Here is a 17,147-nt window from a genome sequence, read left to right as displayed (position 1 = left end):
ATGTGTAAATATTTAACAGCAGAGAGTCCCACCCTGATTGCTATATACACAGTGCAGTTAGGGTGGATCTTTGTGGACTGGGTTTCACACCTATTCTAAACATACACCCAAACGTTAACTAATATTTTTCACCTAGTATGCTGAATCAGAATTTAAATTTAAAATAAAGTGATTTGATTTGGGGCAAACGTTTTAAGTACGCTGCTATATTTGAAAAATTATATTTAAGAGAAGACATTTGTGCAAATCTTAAGTGTTGTGCAGCATGTGGTGTAATGTCTTTGACAAATCAGCTCATTCTTCATTCAAAATAGTTTATTGCTATCATGCAGTTGTGCCATAAAAGTTTAGACCATCACAGAAGATGCAAAATTATCATTTTCTCTGTACAAATATATTGTGTTAAGAAATATTAGCTCAAAACGGAAAAGTAGGGATGGGGAGTACAGAGTTTAAGTTGATCCACTCAATAAACCCAATATAGGTTTTGTTACAGCAGTTGACATGCATCAACATTACATTGCATTATACTGGGAGCAGACAGACGCACGCACACATACAGATGGAATATTCCATTTACAGCTCTGTCGTGCAAAAGAGTACAAATGACACTTTAAAAAAGTACCAGTAGGAAATTGTTTTTTTTTTTAAAGCTGGTTTCTAAAATAAAATATTCAAACGTGTCTTTTACATCCAAACCACCTGTTACATTATGATGCTGGGGGAGGCCGACTGTGTCTTTTGAAGCACTTTTTGGTTGCTCATTGGTCAGGAACACCTCAAGTCTACTGGCATCCTTACTACTTTAGCAATCACCTACAACTACTGATGCATAGTTTTGTGCTCATGTGAAGCAGTCAATATTATAACTGGCACAATGTTCTTTGATGTCGTAATTGGAGAATAGTAGTATCTGTAGCAAGTGTAAACATACTGTACTGATGATACTGTTACAGAAACAAAACCCTTGAACATTCAGCATTTACACTCAGGATATACATTACACACTGTATATGGTATATGTGGTTTTGTATTCCGTGTAAAAGGGGCTTACAAGGCCAAACACAGTACAAATACAAAGGCCTCCGACATAGTGATTTGGCACTTGAAGCCTGGTTGGTCTTCTGCTTCCACAACTTGAGATAAATCTTCTATAAAAAGTGGATTACAAAGTTTTTACAACCTAAACATTTCTATCTTACAGAGAGCAAAGGATTTTGCCTTGTAAATAGCCCTTACCAGCACCCATCTCACTCTGACAAACTGCTGTGAAGTTTTCATTGTCCACACAAACAGCCGGAGCAAAAATTCAAGTTACTCGCACCCTGTTCATTAAATAACATTTTGTAGGAAATGTTTCCCATTTATATTTCAAGAGGACAATCTTAAATAAGAAAATTTTATTTTATTGGTTGAGTAAAACTGATTAATCACTTCCTCCTCCAGTGAGGATACATGTTAATCCAAATATTAATAAGTGGTTAAACGTTTTGGCATTGTTTAAAAGCTGAACTTTTGAGCAAAGCACTTCTACCTCACTCTCTCACGCACCCGTCAACTTAACACTAAAAATAAAGCTAAATGTCCAATGCTGCAATTTGATGGTCCTTTTGTAACTTATTATAGAGAGATTTACTGCTTGTCCAACTCTTTTGAAAGAGATCCAAGGTTGCAAAATATTATCAAGCATTTTATATCTATATTTTTTCAAAACCACACCAGGTACTATTGCTGTGCTCAATAGCACTTGAAACATTTTTACAGACAAGTGAAATTTAAGTCACTTATACTTAACGGAACTCCAAGCTTTCTAGTACTACACCTCCACTTGAGGATCTTCTGAATGTGTCATTTGCTCTGCCAAGAAAAAGAAAAACATGTAACCATTAATAAAAACAAAGTACTCAGTGAGTGTGCATTCACTTTGGATTTGTAGGCTAGGTGGTTAGGTAGTAATAAAAGAAACATCAAGTGTTGTCTAAGAAGTTTAACAAGAACCAAGCAAACACTAAGCATTCGAGTTTCAGTCAAACAAAAGTAAAGACATGCTAAATGTTATAGATTGTAGAACAAGAAAGAAAAACCAACTGGGAAACACATTTGCCTTTGAGACTGGCACAACTTTCTGCTGAATAAATAATACTTTACAATCCAATATACAAACAGACCCGTTCCCCACATATTTAACATTAACCAAATAAGCAGATAAAAGTCAACAGCTGGTTGCTCCCACAGGTTTAGAGTAGGTGACATACCTACGAAAACGTACAACGGCAACAAATTGTGCCATCATTTGACCATTAATGAACCCACAAAACATTGAAACTTTTTCCCAAAAACAGAGAACAGGAATACAGTCAAACAGCTCTGCTAGCCTGTAGTTCATGTAGCCCTTATTTCTTCTGTTTCTTGAAGATCTTGAACGTGTGTTTCTTGCGGCTGGCAGTGGAATCTGTCTCTTCTCCCGTAGAGCCACTGTCCTCCTCCAGCGGGCTCTTCTTGGAAGACAGCTGTGGGATGCGGCTGTTGCCCTTTGCCCCCACTGCCCCTGGTTGCCCTCCTGTAGGTGACGGTGTGTCGGGTTCGGTGGAGTTGGGGCTGAAAGAGCGGGACGACTCCGACAGACTGTTGACCTCTCCCAGGCTGGGAGACTGCTCTATGCCGTACACCTTCTTCATTAGTATGGGGCTGTCAGGCTCTGCAGGACTGACCTCATGAACGCGGTTCCCTCCGTTGGGGGTGTGAGAATGCATAGAGACCGTGTCATCGCCACGCCCTGATATGCCGTGCACGAGAGAGGTGGGCTTGATGAGGTGGCCTTTGGAGCTGTAAGCTGATAGCCGATCACCAACTTGGGAGAGGGACAGGGAGGAGTCGGAGTCAGAGCGATTTAGGTCCCTGTGGAGGAGAAAAAAAACATAAGGTAAAGGATATGATTAAAAAAAATGATAAACCTATCCAAACAGTTTTAGGTTGAAGCCTTGCATGCTGAGGTTTATCTAAACTATGCCTGCAAAGCCATGGATACACGCTGGGCACAGCCTGCACACTGGAACTCCACACGTTAGTTGGGAAGACGAAGAACAGAAAGACGAAGGTTGAAAAAGAGAAAATGCATAGATTTTGTAATGCCTCATCAGGTGCAATCATGAGAAAGCAAAATGAAAGAAAATCAAACCAGAAGAAAGCATGACAAAATAAAATGGACTCACAGAAGGATAAAAAAACATGGACGGATGAAGAAACCTACACTAGAATTCATTGATTGAAAGATGAAATGACAGCAGGTGGTAAAAAAAACACATCCACGCACATGCGATGTGTGTGGAGAATTGGAAAGAGACGGGTACCCGAAGATGTCGCTGCACAAGGGGTGTGCTTTGGACACATCTGAGGTGAAATCAGGAATGGGGTCCATGGGCTGAAAAGAAGTATGATATATATGGGAGGAATGAGGAGCTACAATGCCACCCATGGAGCTGGCTAAGCAGGAGGAAGACGACTGGGAATGAGGGTTTAGGTTGGAGGCACAGATGATGGAGGGGTGAGACATGGCCGAGGAAAGAGGAGGCAGAGGAAGACAATCGAGCTGGCCAAACGACCGGCTACGCGACTGTCTGAAAGTAGCCCTACACCTGGAAGGATATAGGGTTCCCTCTCCCTGCTGCTCCGCCAACAGGCAACTCTCTACCAACCTCTGGGAGCCCATGGCCAGCTGGGAGTCAATGTGGCGTTGGCGCAGGGACATCATACTGGGAGCTGTGGGCATAAAACAGCATTATCAACAACCACTTGTGAGATTAAAGTCAAACAAAGGGAGACTGACTGGGAGATTAGTGGAAAGATACTCCGGTGCTGGGATGCATTTTTCTCGACTTAAAAAGTTGGAAAAGGATTACCTCTCCAAGGTCACCCCTTCACTGATTTACCATTATGATAACATCCCACCACGTTTTCTCTCACCTCAAGGAAAAAAATATTAAATCAAACAAAAGGAGAACACAGTAATGATGTTAGCAACTTCGATATATTGTTTAAATTAATAAAAGGACTAAAAAAAGTGCTCATTTACAATAAATGTATTTGGCAAATCACTATGGGAAGAAAGCAGGGGGGTTGTGGAAAATATTTGGAGGAGGGGGTAAATGTGGCAAGCAAGCAACTAAGGCGGGGGCAGATCAACGCAGCATGGAGTAGTTTCTCTTTCAGCTGTGTCCATCTGCAGCATACTGTCCCAAAAAAAACATATTACAGCTCTATGGCTTCAAGGGAAGAGACAGGGATGTCAAAATGAGGTCTGAACTGGGGCATGAATAAATGGCCAACCAGGATATTTCCACATGTGCTTAGAGTCTGAACTGACGGCCCACAGGTCGCTGGCTCGCCGTTCCAGCAGTCGGGTGCCATCTGTGGTTAGCCCAATGAGACAGCAGTGGAAACCAAATGCCAGAAAGGTGGTGGAGGGAGAGAGGGGAGTGAGATACGGAGTGCAATTAATGTTGAATAAAAGACTTACTCACTATTGTGGTGGGAATAGGATTCTGCAGAACAAGTTTTGCCTGCAATTAGTAAAACCTAAACATAATATGTGTCAAGTTTTGCCATAATTTTAAGTCAAATATAGAGCACATAACATGGCTAGACAGCATTAAGACCAGCAGAATTTTCTTGCATTCTTGATGAGATAAAGATTTGTTTACCCAACATTTTTGCAATGAAAATAATAGTTTTTGATCTTAAGGATTTTGTAAAAATGATCGGCAGCTTGTGTATGTTTTTTGGCTAATATTCAACGTAGATAGGAATTTAAATTGGGCAATAACTGCACTTTGTATGCTTACTTTGGTTGCGGCTTTTTGACCCAAATTTGATTTAAAAAGGTCTTTAGCATATAAAAGGACACAACCACTACAAAACAGATCAGCACAAAAAATTGCTCTCATGAAGAGGTATATTTTTCTTGACATTTCAAATTCCAGAGGAAAGGCACAGGATTCAGTCTTCGACTGAGTCTTTTATCAAAAATGAGAACAATCAACAAGAGCATTCAACTGGAAGTGTGTGTGAAAGAACAAAACAACTGAGTGAATTTACATGATCCACATTATACAAATGTAAAACAACACTCATTCAAAGCATAGACACGTGTAACTCTCACTACCTCCGTCACCAGGGAGGCCATATGGACAAATTCAGGTTATTATAAACATAAAAAGGTCCAAATTCTCATGTGAGCTGATTTTTGGATTTTCCCAGCAGCGCCTTGGAGTGTTTAGGGGTTTGTTTGCTAATCCCCACAGAATGGCCGAGAGATTCGGCTGAACTCTTACATTGCAGAGTTCCAGGCACGAAATCCTCATCCAAGTCGTCCATATCCTCAGACATGATGAAGTGCTGCGGTGTAGCTCGGCCACCCATGAAGCTGGGATCAAGGTTGAGGGCTGAGGTCAGAGAAGGAAGGCCTGGGTTATTAACGATGGTAAAACCTGTGAGGATCTCTATCTGCTGCCAACGATGAAGCCTCTCCCGCAGAGCAGCCGTCACCTCACCCAGGCCTTGTCTGTGATAGATGAAGAGAAAGAAGGAGAGGAGAAAGAAGTCCAGGTGTGAAGTAACTTAATATCTTGAAGTGCCCATATTATGCTCATTTTCATAATTGTATTTTGAGGGTGTACCAGAATAGGTTTACATAGTTTCATTTTCAAAAAACACCATATTTTTGTAGTAATGCACATGGCTGCAGATCTTGTTTTCACCCTGTGTGCTTAGGTCTCTGTTTTGCTACAGAGTGAGACATCTCACTTCTATACTATCTTTGTTGGGAGTCGGACATGCGCAGCAGCTAGGTAAGATCCCATCAGCTAGTTAACTCTTTCTCCAACTTTGGTCAGTCCTAGGCAGGATTAGATGGAAGACTTCTTCTAAAATGAGGGACACTTGTGGAATACCTGCAGAACAGGGACATGGAAGTTGTTCTTTTGGAGAACTAGTGTGAGTTGTAGCAGTGATTTGCCATCGAGACCGAGCTAGCATGCTAGCACTAGCATCCCACGGTTAGCCACCTCGTCTCGGCTAGTGACGTAGAAAGCCGTGCAGATTTTCAACATCTCACCCGGAGACTGAAGGCAGAGGACATTCAGGAACCTGTATCTCACTCAAAACAGCATGGATAGTTTTTTTTCCAAGTTCGTCTTTTGTCTATTTACTAGTATTTATTTTCTGATTCCTCAATTCATTGATGAAATAGCTGGTAGAATACTTGACTACTAAAATAGTCGATATCTGTAGCCCTATTTAAAATAATGTCCAGAACGAGGAGTTAAATTACAGAGAACTCTTCCTGTAATGTTAATCCTGTCCAAAAGGGGCTTAAATCACTTGCTATTTTTAAAAATGAAAATGCTGCTCATTTTCTAAAAACGTCATGAGAAGTATTACACAATTAAAATGTCTGACTTACTTTGCTGCCAGTATTTTGTGGTCCACATCATCAAGAGAGGAGCTGTGAGCCACATGGAAAGTCCCAAAGAGAGTGTTCCTCTTTTTCTTTATCTTCTCTGCCTGTGAAAATGAATAACCAAACACTTATCTTGGATGTATTGACATTATCCACACACTCTGTTAAAGACAAATCTTGTCCAACATCAGTCCAATAAGTATCCAAAAACATTAATAGCAGTTTCACAAGACCGTAATCAAGATGACTTAAAGAGGCTGCCTTCATTTTTTACTGTACATTTTTTTAATGGATTAAATTCAGGTTCATAGATTATGGTCAAGCTAATCTCACATTTTAGGTCAATGGTGACATTGTAAAATGTTTGCTTTGGAATATAATTCATGGGTTTAAAATACGATGTCCTACAATCAAATCAAGGCAATACAATCAACAGCACGGCATTCCCCTTTAGGTTTTAAATGCATACCCCTTCTTTGGCCACAAGGAGCTGCCGTTCAGCATTTTGCTTCTTGATGTTGTAGTACTGCATTTCCACCTCATGGGTGAGCTGCAGCCACTTCTGGAGAGACTCTGGCGGTGACCAGCTACTGCGTGACTCCAACTCCTTCTCTGCTTTCTTCAAAGCCATGCGCACCTGTGACAAATGTCAAACATGAGGTGAATTAACAGATAAAATCATCACACCCATTACATTATCTGCAACAAAAATGCAAGATTATTATGTTGAGTAATCTTATCGGTTTAATTTGTCAGGCCATATAGGCATTGTTATATCTAAAGTGCAACCAATGCAATGTATGTGGGACTTCTAGCCATAGGCAAATTTGCAGTTGTTATTGTGCTACTTAAAAATAAAGAAACAATTGCTATAAGCTGTCACAAAGTTGTATTACTCACACATACAAATGTCTGACATGTCATCTCAATCTTATATACTCAAAACCATGTTTATAGTTAGGGACTGATGGATCTTGACACTTGCCTCCTGAATATAGGTGTGTAAGTAAGTGGTGACTGGCCTCGCCACAGACCACGACATGAAACAAAGCGTCTTTAAACTACACTCAATCTGATAGCCTTGCATGTTTCCAATTTGTCACCATGTTTCTGAATGGAAGACAAAAAAAATGTGATAAAAGTGTCACTGTGATAGTCTTTCAATCTAAAACTCATGTGTTTTTCTTACTTGTGTGGGATGTACTATGCTGTTCCTGCCAAATTCCTAATGGACAAAGACTTCAGACTTTAATCAGTGGTTGATTAACTCTATACCCAGCATGAATCTGATAAAACTAAACAAACTGTGCAGTTGCCACCGTGCCAGTACACACTACTCCGTTTCAGTGCTACTATCTAATGCTAAACTTCAAACTCCATGTTTAAATCACATTTATCACTTTGCAAGTACCTGATCTAGCTCTTCTTCGGCGTATTTCTGGCGACTCAGTTCATTTACTGTGCCCTCACGCAGCTCTCTCAGACGCTGGGCCTCCTGCTTGGCTGCGTCGATCTCATCCCTCATCTTTTGCTCCAGGTTCACCTTCTCTACTTCTACTGTACGGTGCTCCTCCTGGGCGATCTGCAGCCTAAGAAGGAGAGTTGGAGACAAACAAAGGAACAAAAAGAAACAAATCTTTTCAATGTTTATCTTAGACGCAAGACATAAGTGGGTGCTTAATAAGGCCAAAAAAGACACAAAGTGGTAGGCGCCAGTTTCAGTGGGACTTTTCTGTAGGCAGGCATGACATGTAAGCATGTGAGTGCCATGTACTATGTGTGGAACGTAGGACTTGCTCCAGCTATGAATCACCGGAAACAATGGCTAATAACACGTAGAAAGCAAAGAGCCGAGGTCAGCTACTAGGCAGCTCACCATAAACTGACAACAGAAAGGCCGGACAGAGAATGGGAACAGCTGCCACTGTGTAACTTTAGACCAGTACAGGGTGGTACCCAATGCTCCTGTAGTATCATATGTGTTGGTTTGTATGTGGGATATTCTTAGACTAGCGTCCTGAAAAAAGTCCATTTGTAAAGAGAGGGGCCTGTCACTCATGACGTCATTATTTTTATTCATATCATTTATGCAGTTAGTGTAATGTTTGGGAACCCTATTCCTTAAAGTGACTATTGTGCTCAAAAAAAGAAAAAGAGCATGACCTAACCATTTAAACCAAGAAATAAACAGTTTGATATGATCTGTAAATAATACTTAATGAAATTTACTTGAGCAGTCCTTTATCAGGCTAAGCAGTTATTGGGACTTGAGAATTCCATTGTTATATAAAATACTGCGACTCATGACACATCAAAACAACTAAATCCTACTTTTAGTCTCTAGACAAAAGGGCAGGAAGCAATACTATGCTTAAGTCACTAGGGTGAAGCACTCTCCTCCTGTCAGGCTCAACACAAAAGCAGAGGGAGCAGTGAAACGAAAGGTGATCCACAAAGCTAGCTATGGAAAATGTGGGTGGTGGGCAGTCCTGCTAATGCTTTCGACCCTGACCTCTGCTTTTCCCTAGCTAAGATTCGAGAGCACTGGCAGAGCTACAATGTCCAGCGAGAAGACACTTTCACCTAACCTGCATTGCAGGGCTCACAGAACGCAGACACATTGTCTCTGTAGACTTTGTAGAAGAAGGTAAATTAAAACCTACGACGTTTTTTATAAACTAATATTACTATATTTGTATTCATCTTACTTCCCTAAATACCTCTCCAATACTTCCCTGAGCTAATAAAATACAGTGCGCAAAGAAAAGTAACTTAATAATGGCCATCCCATGCAGAACTGTTGTACTTGTTGCTGGTCTTTTTCTAGGATGTCTGACTGCACACAACAACCCAAGCAGTCATGCTTAACACCATGTGCCACCAGTGAGGCAGAGGCTGGGCCAAACAGTGTTGAAAATCCAGCTCCAGTCAAAGCCTACCCCCACTGTCTCCCAACAGGGCAGCCATGGTCGGGCCAGGCTACTTGATACCACCAAAGGATCTGCTCAAAGGTATGGAAAGACAGCAGCTGGCAGCAGGGATCAGGAAGAAAGGCATGACTACAGACAGAGGACATTGCCCTCTCTCTCTCTCTCTCTCTCTCTCTCGGCTCCAAAAACATGTACTGTATGAGATAAAGGTCTCTTCTTGCTAGCCCTACTGACCTACAATTATGATATAATATCCCTTCCAACAGGCACAGTGCTTGGCTTTAATGCTCAACAGCAACCACAACTCTGAAATGTCTGAGGATCTTAGTGGTCTACTTTAGGCAGTGGATAAATAGGTTAGCTTGACTGATTTCTGCTTATCATTGTGATTAGGGTTTAACAATATTAATACACAAGCTTTTGGAAATTCTCAGTATAATACCTATGTATTTTAAAAAGGATTGTACTTTAATCGAAAGCCTTTTCACTCTACGGAAAGCCTTTTCACTCCTAATAAAGCCACATTGTACTGAATTTGCTTGCAGTTCCACCAGAGTTCCACTGGCGGTGATCGCGGTCCAGTGCAAAATGAATGGGACTCTATAGAGCTAGACGGCTAAATTTGTCTCTTTCGCTTGATTGTTGTTGAGAAATCTCCGATTTAAGTTCAACAACATTGATTATAGGTCGAAAGTTGAATGAACAAGTACTTATGTCCTGTTGATTTGTAACAGGTTGAGTTGTTGTTGGCCATAACACGCTAGCATTCTGCTAATGAATGCTGACTGGTCAGTGAAGGACTGATTACAACTGGAGATCCTGCTTAATGGCATCAGAAGTGGAGCCAGAATGTCTGAGTGAATAGTTAGGCGTGGTCTTTAAAACATTAGCAAACCTCTTTCTAGCACGTGTTTTGACAGGGAGAGCCTAACCTGTCAGTTGTGTTGTGGATGCCTCGAGTGAAAAAAGGAAGTGACCCAGAGCTTGCCGAACGGCAGTATGATATGTATGACATCACTGAGATTTTAAAAGGCTTTAAAAACACACCCAGCAGGGTGTATTGTCTTAGTCTCCGCTTTTGAATGCAACATTCAAATTACTAGACAAAAATGATATCCTGAGAAAGGTAGAGTTTGAGGTGTATAGCTCCGTAGAGTCCCATTCATGCACTGGCATTTGAGCACCTCAAGTGGAACTCTGGTGGAACTGCAACCAGTTCAAAAGCTGGAAGTATTGAGACTGGAACTTCTTCCCTTATTAGAAATTCTTTGACACAATGTACTTTATGCAAAACAGGCATGCGGCAATTGGATGGTTTGTCCTTACCCTGAGCTCTCATCCACCTTTACCATCCAGATTTAACACTATTAAATTACAACAGGTAAATGATACTGTAAGATTGAAGGAATATTCCTAACTGCGGGATATGGAATATAATGCACAGGTCAAGGTTCTGCATGTGAAACAACCCAGCACGGTCCCAAACAACTAAAAATATACTACAATTAGCTATGGCAAGAGCAGAACAAACTGAATAATGTCTGCACTTGTGTGCCTTTTAAGATTACACTCTTTGATTTAATCTACATAAGAGAATGAAGTATGAGCATTTAGATTTGCAGGAAAGAGATGTCAGAGCCAACTTCCAAGTTGGCAGTGGCATGTGTTTTCACAATGGTCAAAGTATAAAGCTACAAAGGCAACCCAGCCTGGACTGGCAGTCTACCAGAGGGACACAGTTTGACCTCAAAGATGTTGTTGTTGATTAAGTGGCCAATGGCTCCATTGGTTGGAATTCAGCAGGCAAATCCTACAAAAAAAATACTTTATACCTCATATACAGTATATTATTTTACATATGCTTCCACTGGAGCTCAACTGAGATGCAAAATGAAGAGGTGTTACTGTACAAAAAAGCTGAATCTCAGTTAAATCAGTGAAATCTAACTCCACTGTACAGTCCATTTGTTTTTCATCAGAGCATATCAAGTTTCAACAACCTGTGCTTCCTAAACAGCAAGTTGATACAACAAGCAACTCATAGGGGTAGTATAATGGACTGCACATGTTGATGCCTACTGTACAACAGTTCATCTTTCCCTGTTTATATTTCCCCAAGCAGCAACACAGGAATGTTATTCAGTTATGTAGCAACTCATGTTATTGCTCCCCTCAGGTTAAGGGCTTTCCATTTTGGACACTCACTTCACTTTCCTTTATGATCAACCTTGGGTCAATTTCAACTTTGTACACAATTTCAAAAACTAATCTGCAGATTTTTATGAAACGTCCTTTGGAAAAAGCATTGGTCCAACAAGATAAATCCGTAAGGTTTTCAATGACACAATGTGATGCCAGCACATGCTCACGCTGACCACCAACTGTCACATTCTACTAAATTGATTTGAGTAATTTATTTTCTTTCAAACTACTCCTTTTCTAGGCAGAGTGCATTTTGCAGAAAAGTTGCCACTACACAAATTTAAAACGCAAGGCATTGGTGGCGTAGACTAATTCAACTAAAGTGAAGGCATTCCTGAACAGTCCCTTTCATGTTCTGCCACAGCAACACATTTTAATCAATACATGGGTATATACAGTGTATAGAAGATGTAGATGCAAAACATCAGCAACAAAATCATCAATTTCATCAATTGACTTTAAACAATTTGATAGCACTATCTGTGCACCAAAAAACATGACCTGTATATGAGATGAATTGTTTGAGTATCCTTGAAAGGCATAAGGGGAGACAGTGCACGCTTTAAAGCACATTCCAAGCATTCCTTGAAGTATTACCAGGACCAAAATAGTTAGATTTATTTTATAAGAGTAAATCACTCCTCATGACACTTCAATTGGCTCTATTTTGGGCGTTTTATTTTAAAACATCTCATTTCAAAACATTTGATCATTAAGGCAACAAACGCCTGAAGTTTCTTTGGCCTGACAACACCAGGTCAAGTATCCCGTGTCAGAACAGAAGGTATGCAATCCTGCAACATTCACAAAGTAAATTATAGCTGAACTGCGAGGTAGACACAGGTTATCCATTTTTGGGACAAATCTTGCACTTGGCAATTAGCTTGTGAATGCAATGCTGCGCTGCATTGACCATGGATTCCAAAAAGTAAAAACTTGTGGTAGTAAGGTGGGATTAGTGAGAAGTAAAAAAAAAAAAAAAAAGAAAAGTCTGAAAAAGGGAAGAAAATGTCAAATTTATGTCCGTTTTTTAACCAGGGAGGTCAACACAAGGGTTAGGTAGGTTAATGCTGCTCTTTACTGAGGCACCTGTACCTGAAGCACACTCTGTCTGAGACGCACAGTTGGAGCCAACTGTATACTTTAAGTCATCCCCAGCTGCATTGGAGTATGTATCATTAGACTCTATACTGTAAACAAATCACCTAGAAGAGGGTTCTAAACCAACTACTACATACCCGGGCATGTTTAAGCAGGAATGTGATCAGTAATTGCGGAGCCTGGGGCAGATGACCATATATAGAAAACTGGCCCTGTATGACATCATTCAATTCAAGAGTGGAAAAAACTGTTGAAACCAGTGCATTCAGAACAAAGTGAAATCTGAGGTTTGCCAAGTGAAAAAAAAAACTGTGCCCAAATTAATACTATGTTTTATGTGGAGACTCATGGTATTTGTGCACAATATAGTACTTGTAGAGTATAAGACAATTTGTTGTGTGGGTGGTGGAAAAACCCCCTTACTTCTGTTGTAGGTCATGCAGACTCTGTTCAGCTCTCTGCAGGCCCTCCAGGTCTTTCATCATCTTCTTCATGTGGTCCTTAGAGTAGCGATTCTGGATATAGGCAAACCAGCAGCCACCCATGCCTATGACTATTGACACTACCAGCATGAAGTCCTTCAAGTGGTTATGTCTATTCACTGATAGAAAGAGAAAAATAAGGAAGACGTTTTTTAGTAAGGTAAACAACAAAATCATAAAAGATAAACATAAAAGAGGATGTGTATTTCCCCGGGAAATATATATCAGGAGTAAAAGATAAAGCTGCTAACAATGAGCAAGCTTCACACGGATGTGGTGTGAAGCCTGGTCATACTGCCAGTGGTGTAGAGTGATGCAAATAGAAGCACAAGTTCAGGTTGCAGTAAGAGTGGCCTTGTCCAAAAGACCACGATAAAGTCAGCTAAACACAGCCTATATCAGTCTGGTAACCAACGCTAATAAACATGCACAGAAAACCAAAACATGAGGAGCCTTGAATCCTAATAATAACCGTGTGATTATGCTGTCATGTTGTCATTATTAAGGGATTAGTAAATTAAATGTTCCTGCAGCTAGAAAGCAGCTGTTCCATGTGTAAGAAGCCTCAAATTAGATTCAGATTAACTTTTAGGTGAGGTGAATTTTTTAAATCTTACAAGCCAGAGAGACATTTGCCTTTAATAGGTCCGTTTGTCATTTGATGATGTAATGCAGCAATTGACAGCCTAAACATCAGCATAACATGGCAAACAATGAGGAAGGTTTTCTTGCAAATCCTGCAAAGGGGTGTGAGATGTCAAAAGCGTGACTTCTACTTCCTGGATTAACACAGAAAGGAAGTAAAAAAAAAAAAAACTAAAAAAAAAACTAAAACCTAATTCTTTCTTTGTATGGTAAAATTCCATCACTAAATCTCCAGCTTGTGCTTGTGGATGTTTTTTCAGGATTGCTGTGTATATTAGTGTAGACCTGCTTATAAAAGCTCAGAACAAACATAGGTTTAACAAAGATAAGAAACTTGGACCAGCTGTGCCAGCTATTGTGTCAAAGTAACAAACCAGAAGTGAGAATCATAAAATTTACAGGACAGCCGTAAACCACTACTGCTACCATCTCTTCTTAGGCCGGTATATGCAGATCATTACCTCTTAACCACCAAGAGGAAGACTCCTTAAAATGAAGTCACGGTATTTAACTATAATGCATGAATGCTAAACTTTTCTTGGGTCTGCATTGTGACTAAGCACAGATGCTTGGAAGGGAATACTGACATTATCTTTGAGATAATATAAATTACAATTTCCTTATGCTAGACTGTTCTCTTGGTTCCATGTACTGCTCTTAAAACACTATCAATCCCTAAACAGGAAACAGTTGGCCTTCTGTCATCCTCACCCACGTTACATACACTATATTCACTGCCTTTTCAGAAATATCACCACGAGAGAATTAGGTGACATTTAATTAACCCCAAAAAGTGAAAATGTGTTTGGAGTCATTGTTATTATTATACAACTGTTCATGGGATTAGAATCAACCCATTGTGAGATGTGTCTTCAAAGGCTGCTACTATATACGGTGAGCCTGAGTGACTATTAGCAGGACCCCCTGGCTTTGAGAGGCTGTCAAAGCCAGACAGCATTGCTAATGTCTTCCTTCGGGTGTCACTCTGACAAAACACATGCACAATGACACATGCCAGACACAGACGACTACACACTGTCCCCTTATGCAATTTCTTTCAAATGCAAATGACTTTTTCCTTTGAAGGTTCATTACATTTTCTCTGATGAACACATATGTGCCCTCATCAGCGCTTCTCTTCCAAATACGCACCCTTCCACTTTTTAGTTAATCCACTTTAGTTATACTCCAACAAAGGATCAAACCTCAAGGCTGCGGAGGTATCTGTGCACCATTACATTTTGTCTAAAGATTAAAAATGTTCACAACACCTAGTCCAGAATTGTCCTGACCCGCTCAGTACCGCAAACTGTTAGTATTCAGCTGTCCGACTGTAACTTAGTTATATATAAGTTTATAACATATTGTTCATGTCATTCTGGGAAAATGGTATCCCAATGTAAACAACAATAGCATGAAAAAATATTAAGTACTGGCTAGAGGTATGACAGCTGAGACACACCCTATCCATTGAGATTTTACAAAATCTTAGAGAGGAAAAATGAAAACAAAACTAAGAAACCCTGAAGGACTACAGTCTGTAGTTACAGATGTGGTGCAGAGATGCTGGAGATGAGACAGAGAGAATGAGTGGTGTGTTTATTTGTCCCAGTACGCAGAGGGGAGTGTCTGGAATACAGAGCAGTGTGATCTAACCCTCAGCTCACTCCCACAATTTCTGGAACCGATACCGGTGGTAACAGGATTTCCTCTAGATATCAAACGTGGGCTTACTAAATTAAGTAAATGGGTAGATTGGTGAGTTGATGAGCAAGTGACTAAATAGATAAATGAAGCAAATATGACCACAACATGTCCCAGTAACAAGGTGCTGGTGAAAAATGGCAGTAGCAGATAACAGTGGTCAGGATGTGTTTCCTTTCTACAGATGTTTCAAAGCAACAGTCTTTCAATTCAAGATAATACATTTTTCTGTAAGGGAGTTAAGTGTTGACTTAGTCCTTTGGAAGGTTTTGTATGCCTCTCAAGACCTGTTGTATGCAAAAGAACCCGTTCCAACGTATTTACTAACAAATGCCTTTGGAAAAACAACAAAGCATTGTGGGTGCACATAACTGTCAACGATGCAGAATCCTCCAACCAGAGAATGTTTTTTTTTTTTTTTTTTTTATATAAATAGTAATGACAGAAAACTAGAGTATGTGACAGATGTGTTTTTTTTTTGTATATCCTTATTATAAACAGAAAATAAAATGGGACTGAAACCAAAACCCCTTCTCATATCAAGTCAGGTCTATAGTCAAGTATCTGGAACAAGTCTACTGGTGTTGTATAATTAAAAAAAAAAAGTCTTAGCTGCAACAGGAATTAAGAAAAATTATTAAGTCACATACTTAGCGGTGCTCCAAACAGTACAGTGTCTAAAGACTTGAGCTGCAGCTTTTGCACATGGCTGCGATCCAGAATCTTCAGAATGGAGAGTGTCAGAGTGGTGTTCTTCACAGCGAGCCTGAGAGAGAACAGACACGCGGTCATTTTACAGGAACAAGGAAGGAAGAACAACGTGTGTAATCCATTCTGAGCCATGTGTAATTTGAGCCCTTAACAGATCGTCTATCAATTCAATCAAGATTTATTAAAATCCAAACCATTATTAGTCATTAGATACACTAATTGCCGTGCGTTAAAATAAATGCAGTAAAGCTGACACTGACTAATCCAAGTAAGGAATGTAATGACTTAACAAAGAGAGTAATGTAAAATAGTTTTAATCGCTGGCACTGAAGAAGTTACAAGTCATTTATATGTGTCCCAAATTAGGCATAATTGTTGTTACAAGTACACTTTGCAGCTTGAGTGTTATCACTTTCATTGAAGTATTCTATTTTCATTTCCGACCACAGAATCCCTTACCTTGGCATGACACTTCCATTAAAATTCTTCTTGCGAAAGGCCTCCACATATTGTGGCAATTCCACATAGGTGATGAGCCATTCCACCACCTCATCCACAGTCCAATTATACACTGAAGGGAAAAAATAAAATAGATTTCAACATATGGTCACAGTGCTCATTGATTCTCATTCATTGAATACCTGCAGAATTCTGTATTAAGAAGGCTTCATGGCTACAAAAGGTCTCAATCCCTGATGGTGCAGTCAGAAAGTATTAGAAATATGTTTTGTTATTATTGCTCTCTTCCTAAAAATTCCTTTTGAAATGGCTATGTGGTTAAACCACTTTTATGTTTAACAATGTTGGACGGTGTTCACAACTATGTTGACTGAACAATGTGTGCGTTTTAGGGCTGCACAATTAACCACAATTTTACTGAAATCGCAATATGGACTAGTACATATCCTAAGCGGC

At 40.0% G+C, this 17,147-nt stretch overlaps 1 protein-coding gene across 4 annotated transcripts in view; it reads right to left on the bottom strand.

Annotated features, from left to right (window-relative positions):
- Positions 1 to 300: 300 nt before the first annotated feature.
- LOC117941664 (stromal interaction molecule 1-like) overlaps positions 301 to 17,147 on the bottom strand; it is a 26,842-nt gene continuing 9,995 nt past the window's right edge. The window contains exons 5-14 of one of the 4 annotated variants that reach the window (XM_034866644.1): positions 16,692 to 16,803; positions 16,172 to 16,287; positions 13,114 to 13,291; positions 7,869 to 8,046; positions 6,927 to 7,094; positions 6,461 to 6,561; positions 5,331 to 5,560; positions 4,327 to 4,407; positions 3,351 to 3,759; positions 301 to 2,898 (exon numbers count right to left, since the gene is read on the bottom strand). In XM_034866644.1, coding sequence (XP_034722535.1) covers positions 2,394 to 2,898; positions 3,351 to 3,759; positions 4,327 to 4,407; positions 5,331 to 5,560; positions 6,461 to 6,561; positions 6,927 to 7,094; positions 7,869 to 8,046; positions 13,114 to 13,291; positions 16,172 to 16,287; positions 16,692 to 16,803 — 2,078 coding nt within the window. In that variant the 3' untranslated portion in view covers positions 301 to 2,393. The remainder of the gene's footprint in view (positions 2,899 to 3,350; positions 3,760 to 4,326; positions 4,408 to 5,330; positions 5,561 to 6,460; positions 6,562 to 6,926; positions 7,095 to 7,868; positions 8,047 to 13,113; positions 13,292 to 16,171; positions 16,288 to 16,691; positions 16,804 to 17,147) is intronic. The other 3 variants (XM_034866645.1, XM_034866646.1, XM_034866647.1) reach the window with 3 other exon arrangements.

Source organism: Etheostoma cragini, chromosome 3 (assembly GCF_013103735.1).
Source record: "Etheostoma cragini isolate CJK2018 chromosome 3, CSU_Ecrag_1.0, whole genome shotgun sequence".
In the NCBI taxonomy this organism is placed as follows: domain Eukaryota; kingdom Metazoa; phylum Chordata; class Actinopteri; order Perciformes; family Percidae; genus Etheostoma; species Etheostoma cragini.
This window is presented reverse-complemented; position numbering and strand designations above follow the sequence as displayed.